The sequence below is a fragment of the Nymphaea colorata genome, chromosome 9 (assembly GCF_008831285.2).
Source record: "Nymphaea colorata isolate Beijing-Zhang1983 chromosome 9, ASM883128v2, whole genome shotgun sequence".
NCBI classification, from domain to species: domain Eukaryota; kingdom Viridiplantae; phylum Streptophyta; class Magnoliopsida; order Nymphaeales; family Nymphaeaceae; genus Nymphaea; species Nymphaea colorata.
The window spans coordinates 14,564,736-14,574,570 of NC_045146.1; the positions used below are offsets into that span (position 1 = coordinate 14,564,736).

General features: G+C 38.8%; 1 protein-coding gene across 1 annotated transcript; it reads left to right on the forward strand.

The window, feature by feature from the left end:
* On the forward strand, window positions 1-7,970 carry LOC116261342 (probable methyltransferase PMT28). The gene is made up of 7 exons (XM_031640060.2): window positions 1-1,236; window positions 3,236-3,506; window positions 3,596-3,688; window positions 5,603-5,774; window positions 5,881-6,126; window positions 6,292-6,486; window positions 7,085-7,970. Exons 1-7 carry the CDS (start codon window positions 313-315, stop codon window positions 7,278-7,280), a joined length of 2,097 nt encoding a protein of 698 aa, XP_031495920.1. The 5' UTR covers window positions 1-312; the 3' UTR covers window positions 7,281-7,970.
* The last annotated feature ends 1,865 nt before the right edge of the window (window positions 7,971-9,835 follow it).

Here is a 9,835-nt window from a genome sequence, read left to right on the forward strand (position 1 = left end):
CGTCAGTCTTTTTCTAGTGGGCGTGCTGCTTTCAGTCACCTTAGATCACTTGCGTCTGCTTCACTGAGAAAATTTGACGGCGAGGTCACCTGGGAGAGAGAAAAACAATGCGCGATCTCGAAAATCGGAAGAAAAGCAGGTGTTGGCATCACCCATCAGCTGCGTCTCCGTGAGCTGTAACTTTCGACAAAGCCATTCCTCTCTGAATTATGTGTTTCCCTCGTCAACATCCTGAGCTTCTAAGTTGTCGACAAACCATTCTTTCCGGTTTCCTTTGTAAGCAAGATCAGCTCACCCAATAAAGTGGCAACAATGGCAGTCGGAATTGTGAGATTCGGCAAAGGGCATTCGAGGCGTCCGTCGGGATTATGCCTCAAGTCCACGTTGGTGGTGTTATTTGGTCTTTGTTTCATTTTTGTCGTGTCCATTTTCTTCTCTTCCTCTGTCCCGGAGCGGAGAAGTAGCTTTAGCGACATTCCCTCTGAAAATCCCATCCGTTCTTCTTCTTCTTCCGTTGCTGCTGGGCTTGCCGGCAAAAACGGGGCTCTCTCCCCGAACGTTTCGCTGCCGCGTGCACCCTCTTATTCATCGGAAGGAACTCCGCCTGGCCATGGTAAGGAGGACGAGAATAAGAGTGTCCGCAAGGGCGAAACCAAGACGGGGGAACAGGAAGATGGGAGGAGAACGGAGGGGAAAGACGGCGGTGACATCCATCTCACCACTTTTAACGCTTCCTCTGCGGAAAAGGAACTGCCACATGAAGAAGAGATCGACGATTCCTCAGAAGCTGAACAGATCAAACTTGCGGAAGGAGAAGAAAACCAGCAACAGCAGAAAATGAAGAAGAAAAAGAAGAAGAAATATTCCGTTCCCTTGTTCGACAATAATGCTGAGTTCTCTTGGAAACTCTGCAATGTTAGAACCAAATATAACTATGTTCCTTGCTTCGATAACGAGAACAGCGGAAAGAGGGGCCAGAGCTACAGACTCAGCGAAAGGAGTTGCCCTGCGAAGGCACCGACATGCCTGGTGCCGCTCCCAGAGGGATACCGATACCCTATTCGATGGCCAGAAAGCAAATCCAAGATCTGGTACTCCAACGTTGCCCACCCGCTACTAGCAAAATTCATGAGACACAACAGATGGTTCAGCCTCTCTGGGGATTACCTGATGTTTCCTAGCAATGAAACACATTTCAAAGGTGGGGCACTTAGCTACATCGAATCAATCCAAGAGGTTAGAATTCTCTCTTCAGCATTAACTGAAAATGAACTGTGCATTTGAACCATCTATTGGCTAATGTTGTTGTTTTTATTTTGCTGTACTGTGCCATTGAGACTTGGTCAGAAATATTGGTGCTTGGTTGTGAAAAGCATATACATGTCCTTTCTAGTGGTAGCCCTTACTGTAATAACAGATCGCTTCATCATTAAATATTTGAGTGATTGGTATCGTTCTTTATGAACAGAGATTCTTGATGCCTTTGTTTACAAATTTATTTCTGCTGCTTCTTCCCCGCTTATGGAATGAAAATTTGGATAGTAACATAACGAGTAGCTTCCTATTTGCAAAAGATTATGCAGTGTATGAAAAGAATGTGCACAGTTCAAGCATTGCTTGCAAATTAAAGTTTCTACAGTTTTTTTAATCATTGGATTTTTGTCTTCTCCTTTACACCGTCAAAATGGTGTCTTATTTTTGTTTTCAATCGTCAACTATGATATGCTCTGGCAGACACTGTTAACATTGTCACCATGTCTGTTCCCACAATGGTCATTGAATGTTTCGTGTATTTTAAGCAGTTGCTTTGGAAGATGGAAACTTATCCACAGATAGTTGTGGGAAAACACACTTCCAAGAATATTAGATGTTCAAAATAAAACCTAATTTTTAATAAGTGCACATTGGAATTATACAAGTTCACATAATAAAGCTACCATACTCGACCAAAGGGTTTAGTTGGCACAAGATCATAATTTCTGTGGCTTCTTAAAATATTTTACCCTTGGAAAACACTTCGGTATTTATTTTTGAAATAATTTCTAATAACTTTTTTTTTTTTGTGTAATATCCCATGTGTGCGGAAGGACTCAAGTGTAGTCCTTTATCAAAATTTTTGAAAAAGGTTCATACACCCATGCTATGCCACCAAGTGTCCTGGTTTGTGGGATTTTTTGGATGCTAATTGGAACCAACCAAGAGGCAGGTGGGAACCCGCTGTACTACCAATTAGGCTCGCTTTTGGATTGGGTCATTACATTTGGAAGTTAATTTCATGGATATAGAAACCAATTCATATCTATAACCCCCAATGTTTTGCTTCTGCTTGCCCCCCTCTTTGGCAGCCTTGCTCCCGACTTAACTTTATAGTATCTTGCTTCTACTCATGCAGAAACTGCAGCAAGTCAGTTTTTTTTATGATATCACAATGTCATGGCAATATAACAGAGCAAACTCCTTGTAGCTGTTTGGATATGCAACTTCCATTCATCTGTAAACTTTTTAGACAAAGGCATAGTTCTACATCTTTGAATAGTTTCCATATTTCTCCTTTTATTTGCTTATTTTCCTTTTTGTGATTTTACTTCTACTGCTTTTTGATATGGTTTGAGCATTGAGGAAGTAAAGTGCCTCTGTTCTGAAGGCATGGTTGCAGTTAGAAAAACAGGTCATATCATTTTGAAAAAACTCAGCGGAGGGACTTTAGGAATACTTGATGCTTACATGACCTTCAAGCCCATAACTCCATAAGGCTAGGTTTAGATGATCAAAGCACCAGTCTCATCTGTATGCCGATGTTGTGTGGTCCATCTAGGGTGCGGTGGTGTGCTCTTCCATAAAGGAACCATGATACACTCTTTGGCTGCAAACATCAAGGTAATATCTAAGCATCCTCTTGCTCAGAAGGTTTTAGAGGAAAAAAGCGTAAGCAGGTTTTCTCTGGAGTATGGACCCTGAGATACTTTTAGCATCTCTTTAGCCATCACATGGCTCTGACATTTTTTGGATACCTCAATGGCTGATTGGTTTGTAATACAGCAAACAAAATAACATACGCTGGGAGACAGGCTTCCCAAAATTTCCTTGCAGTTTGAGTTTGTCTAATTGTCCTATTGGAGCTACTTGGCCAAGATTTTGATACAGGCTTCAAATAATCTTAAATCTTGTCACGAGCATTATGAATGAATAAATAGTAGATACAACCATACTAATTCCTGGTTGAATCATTGTGTAGATGGCACCAGATATTGACTGGGGAAAAAACATCCGCTTGATGTTGGACATTGGATGCACAGATGCTAGCTTTGGAGTCTCCCTATTTGAGAAGGATGTGCTGACATTGTCCTTGGAGCTAAATGATGACTTAGTGGACCTAGGCCAAGTTGCACTTGAACGCGGTGTCCCTGCAGTTGTTTCTGCCTTAGCAACCAAAAGGCTTCCATTCCCTAGTGGTGTTTTTGATGCTGTACATTGTGGTAGCTGTGGTGTGCATTGGCATTCAAATGGTTTGTATCTGACATGGTAATTGATTTTTCAACAAAGTTTTTTGTGACTGCTTTGGGGTGATCATTTATTGTTCTGCACTGTTATCTAGGCGGAAAATTGCTTCTTGAGATGAACAGAATTTTGCGCCCTGGTGGATATTTTCTACTGTCCACAAAGTCTGAAGAAATTGATCCATCTGAAGGTGCTATATCTAGAACTATGTGAAGTTGATTTATATCAATTTGGATTATGATGTATTATCTCGAACTTGTTTTAGAAACAAAAATAGTTGTTATTTTTGTATGCGTTTCTATTGCACTTGTATTACCCTTTCCTCTAACTGGATCGTGTGCCATGTATCATCATATCACTTGTCATTACTATATATCTGATGTTATTTACTCTAACTGGAATATGTGCAAATCAGACCTATGTGGTTGACCTTGGACTGTTTGAATTGGACTAGTTGAAGAATGCTTCCTCTGGTTTTCATCTTAGCTAATGACATCCATTGATATAATTTATGATTATCACTGCTTAAAAATGTTCATTAAACAGTTGGAAAAAGGCAGTCGATTCCACAGTACATAAAAACATGTACACACTTGCACTACCATTAAGTAGCATGATACACTTTAGTGGAAGGATTTGAAGTAGGAGTTGTACATACTCAAAACATCCATGAGATTTACATCAGCTGTGAGAAGAGGGCTCATAGAAGGTCTATAGTCACTCAGAATAAACATCAACTGTTGTATTATAAAAAGCCACTAAATCTATATGAACTCCGAATTGCTCAAACCACAGCTTTTTTTTTTTTTTTTGAAGACATGACTAAACACACTATTGTGAACAAAAAAGCATCTAGGAGCACAGGACGTGGTGGGCCCACTATTTGAATCAGTTTCCCAGTTTGGATCAAAATGAGCAATCAAATCTAATAAAAAATGATAGTTTAGACAGGGATTTTAGTGAATTTATTTATATGCAGTGAGACACTCATGTGCGTGACTTGCCACATATATATTGCATTGTATGTGTGATATGTGGGCTAATAGATATTCCATTTTCTAATAGATATCCCATTTTCTAATATTTATAATGGTAATGAGAGTTTTATGTTCTAACAGCAGTTATAGACGTAATCAAGGGCAAAGCAACTGTAACCTATATTGTATTCTTGAAATTCATTAGCTACTAGTCTAATTTTATATCTTTTTAATGATCTAGTACTTTTTATCTGCATTTTTTAGATTCATATACATTGTACGACTTTCTTTTTATGGATAAAGAGAGTGCTTTCAAATATGAATTTGAAAAGTTTAAGCCCTTAAATTATCAAATTTATTTGTCAAAGAAAAAGGATGTATATTTTGACATCAACAACATGACAATTGACATGTTGCATAACAGCTAAAGTGCATCATGTCTATTCAAGGAAACTGTTACAAAGGTCTAAAAATGAAACCAAAATAGAAAAAATATACCTAGAACGAGTGAAATTATAGAGCTTGACAAAAGATTGTGACCTTGTTTGAGATACTGCTTCTGGATCCTGATAATCTGAAAAGTATCACAATATCCTGAAGCTTTTATTGGTGAACATCAATAATCCCATGATCTTACAACCTTTTTGAGTACTTATGATGCTGGTGATCTGGTTTGATGTACATCCTTTCCTCTTGTATTTGTCAACTAATATTGATCAAACTAGTTAAGCATCTCAGGTCATAAGCAGAATAAAATGCGAGTCACAGGTATACACCTTGACAACCATGACAATATTTCCTATCTTCAAATAATGTGGAACACAAATATGTTTTATTTGGTGTTTCAATGTTGTAACAGGGTTTCCCAGCTTTTCTTATCTGACACTGGTGTTTCATCTCATGCAAATGGAAAGCCGAATGGTCTTTGTTGTGCATTAGTGTTCATCTATGCCTATTTTTTGCATGGTGTCTTTCCATTATATGTAAATATGAACACTGAAAATGACGAATATTAATGAAATTTACTGTCTTCCACGTTCATCCTTTTGACTCTCAAGTAATGTCATGTTCCTGATTTGGTGTTTTCACTTGGCCCTTTTTGATGTTCTGTGTTTCCTGTGTTTCAGCAATGTCAGTATTAATAGCATCTATTTGTTGGAATATACTTGCTCACAAAACCGATGAACTTAGTGAAACGGGTGTTAAGATATATCAAAAACCATCCTCAAATGACATATATGAGTTACGTAGGAAAGACATACCTCTGTGTGATGAAGAAGAAAATCCTGATGCAGCTTGGTATGTTACTTTTCTCTTGACATGTTTGATGAAAGTTTATTTGGTCCATCACTGTGTTCTCTTCTTTGGAAGTTTCATTTACATTCTTATTGAAACATGGGCACAGGTACACACCAATGAAATCTTGTCTAAATGTGCTTCCAGCTTCCATTGAGCAACGAGGAACTGAGTGGCCTGAGGAATGGCCCAAAAGGCTTGAAACTTTCCCTGAATGGTTGAGTTATTCAAGGGAAAATTTTTTTGCTGACACAGAACACTGGAAAGCTGTTGTTAGCCAATCATATCTTGATGGATTAGGCGTTGATTGGTCAAGTGTGCGAGGTATAATGGATATGAAAACTATCTATGGAGGGTAAGCTTGTTGATCATCGTCATGTCATAACGGTTTTGAATTTGTTTATAAGTGATGAGACCATTTAGTTCCTTCACTTCTCCAGTTGCTGTGCATTTAAGGATCAGGTGTCACATCCTGACAATGTTCATACTGAAAGCTGAAGTCTTAGCATCCTCTATGCAGGTTGGCTGCAGCTTTAGGTTCAAAGGAGGTTTGGGTGATGAATGTGGTGCCAATAAATGCTCCTGACACACTATCTATTATATTTGAACGTGGTCTTGTTGGTATCTATCATGACTGGTGCGAACCTTTTAGTACATATCCACGGTCTTATGACCTTTTGCATGCCGATCATTTGTTCTCTACTCTTAAAAACAGGTAGATTGTCCATTTTTCTCGTATTTTTGCTTGTTGGTTGTTTCTCTTTGGATATTCTTGTGCATTGCGTTCAAAAGATTTGCTTGGTCTGAGGAGCCTATCTAGTTTGATTTTGTGTATGAAAAAGAAAATTTAGAGCATATGCTTTTGTTCTTTCAACTTGACCCAACATTGATAAGGTGACATTCTAGACGGCTTGGAGGCAGGGAGGGGGGCACAATGACTTGACTGACAACACAATCTTCTCAAACATATATTGGGATGCTGCTTTGTTTTATGCCTATGAAAGAAGCAATGTCAACATGTCCTACGAGAGAAAAAGAGAAAGCAAATGTTAGCAAGTCCACTGTAATTCATAAGAAGCTTCGAATGATGTCTACAGAAAGTGTGTCCCAATTACGATAAACAAGAGAAGAAAAATGGGGGGAAATTTTTCAAAATTATATCTACTAAATTTTCAAATTTATATTTTTAGTTTTATAACTTTTGCAAATCTTGAAGTGAATTACCACCCAGGCAGCTTTGGTCTACACCTAAGGTAATAAAATTTTTGAATCTTGGTTTTGGTTGGTTCATAAGTTATTATCTGGTATTGCAGGTGCAGGGCTTTGGATGTTGTTGTTGAGATGGACCGGATCCTAAGGCCTGGTGGTTGGGCGGTCATCCGTGAGAAGATTGAGATACTGAGTCCTCTAGAAGCCATGTTCCACTCATTGCATTGGGAAATTAGAATGACATATTCTCAGGACAAGGAGGGGATCATGTGCCTCCAAAAAATCATGTGGCGGCCATAAAATGGCGTAGATGAATGGCTGAAAGTAAAAATGATCAACTATTTATCAATTTTTGGTTGCCCTGAAAGACAGGTTGGTCGTCATATTTGAATGGGAAAAGCCTTCTGGATCTTTTTTTGGGTGGTAGTTGGTCCATCTTGATGGCATGGGTTCTGAAGGAGCCTTCATTGTGGATGCTGCACTGGGAAGTTCAACCAAATCTTGTAGCAGTGAAGCTACCGGGGCTTGACATTGGTGCTTCGTTTCCCGTTCTGTTATCTCCTCCTGGCCCATACGTCCTTGACAGTGAAGTCCTGCCGTGATATTACTAGATTCCACATACTACATGGGAAGCATTCAAAAGGAATCGGGAGACTGTACTGATGAAACCACTGGATTCCTACCATGATTTTTTTTTTTTTCACTTATTGCCAACTCCATAGGGATGCGGTTGCTTTCAAAGAACAATTTGTGCATAACGGAAAATTGTTACTCTGTATAGCATCACATTGTTTTTCTTGAACATGAATTAGAGGATGTGTCATATTCATTAACCTGTTATTTTTCGCTTTTCTTTTGGGAATTCTTCCCTCTCTGTCCCCTCAAAAGGGGAAAACCTGGTGTTAATTTGTTTGCAGATGAATCTAATATATTCTGTAATACTGACAGTTTGTGAATAATAGAACCCCTCATTAAGTTTACTGCGCAAAAGCTGTTGGAAAATTCTCAGAATGGGGACTTACCCGTTATTAAGCCCAATATCCAATGATACAGGCTACTGACAACTGTTAAATGGAGAGTTGGTTAAAGACTGCTATCTGAAACTTGAAAATTTTGTGTTCTGTTCTTTTAAAGTTGCAAAATGCTTATTTGCTTGTAAACAAAAAGTCTTGCAGATTTCCTTAGCTTGATTAAGCTTTTAGCTTTAATTTAAGTTAATGGCAAGAATAGTGTTTCTTTAAAAGTTGTCTTCGAACGTTGTGCTATATCAAGAAATTCAGAAACGTGAATTCATCTTTGGATTATGGTGAAAGATATACGGTACTTGTAAATTCTTCACCATTTGTATTTTGCAAGAACTGCTGATAGGTAGACGAAAGGAGACGGCTGTCAGGCAGGCAGTCACGGTTCTATTTTTATGGGTATAAACTCCTTGTGCTCGGGAACTGAGGTGTATCCCCTATGTCAGGGAAGTGCATTCTAGAGTCCTAAGACCCAGCTATTAAATGCATGCGCACCAATGCTCGTGAGAATGAAAACAATGAGGTCCGAGATGTAAGCATATGAATAACCTTTTGTACAAACTCTTCGTGCTATGTTCAATCTCCAAACTTTCAATGTGCAATATACCTTCTCCAAAAATATTCAATGACTGATGCTACATATTGTGTTCAATTTTCTGTTACTTCTGGGAATGATTATATGCCTTTATGTGTAAAGCATAGATATCGAGGGACCATCAGCCACCGGCAGATGACCTCTAAAATGAGAAATTCAGCAATAGAATTACTATATTTTGTTAAAGATTTACTTTCAATAATCATCAACCGGTGGTCTTTTTATTGCTTCTCTCTCTCTCTCTCTCTCTCTCGTGGAGCGGTTGGAGATTGAAAATGATCTTGCTTTTCCTTTCTGGAATCGTAGAAATATTAGCGAAAATACTTCCTTAGGTTTGAAAATGATAATCTTAGTTGTGAAAATAGCACACAGACAGGCACAACACATACATAAATTCTCCGAAAACCTGACTGACCAGGACGAGATTTAAAAGGAAAAAAAAAAGATGGACCACCAAGATTGGCTAGGTGATGAGAAGGATTCGGAGATGACATAATGAGCCAGCAACATGGAGTGTCAAGGGAAGAATCTACGAATGGAGGCGGTTCTCATTTTTTTTCTCTTATTATCAAAGTGGAAATAAGTATTTTTGGTTCTTCCTTCTTTCGAAAGCATTTAATACAGTTCAATTCAGATGGCTGGACGGTTTCTGAAAAGGGAAGAATAAAGAAACGGCTTTAGATGGGTGTTTTAGGACTTGATCAACAGTCAGCGCTAACTTTTACCTCTTCAGATGCATGGTAAGCAAGTTCCATTGTGATGGAATAATGGAAGGGATGCATATATATATATAGAATGGAGTAATGGTATAATTGATACTGGTAGAACCAGAAAGGATTCATGGTGTGGTTCAAACTTCATCCTTTATTTCGCCATTTGAAGAGTGTAGCTGCATAAGTCCCCAGTTTCAGATACATTGTTTGTGTCTCACCTTAATCACTGGCTTCTCTCCATATCATGGCGAACAAGTACATTTTTTACACGCCTTATCAAATACATGGACGAGGACGACAGCGACAACAACCGTTGCCGCTGCTGCTACTGTTCCCTGGAGCTATGGCTTCTACTGCTACTACCGCTACTGCTACACGGCTACTGCATCCGCTAGGGTCGAGGGAAGAAGTGGAGAAAACATACGATTAGGACCAACATACGACTGTTTTTGAGTTTGGTTTACTGATACAGATTACTGACGATTGCAAGGCCCGCTCTTACTACCATTACTACTGCTACTGCTG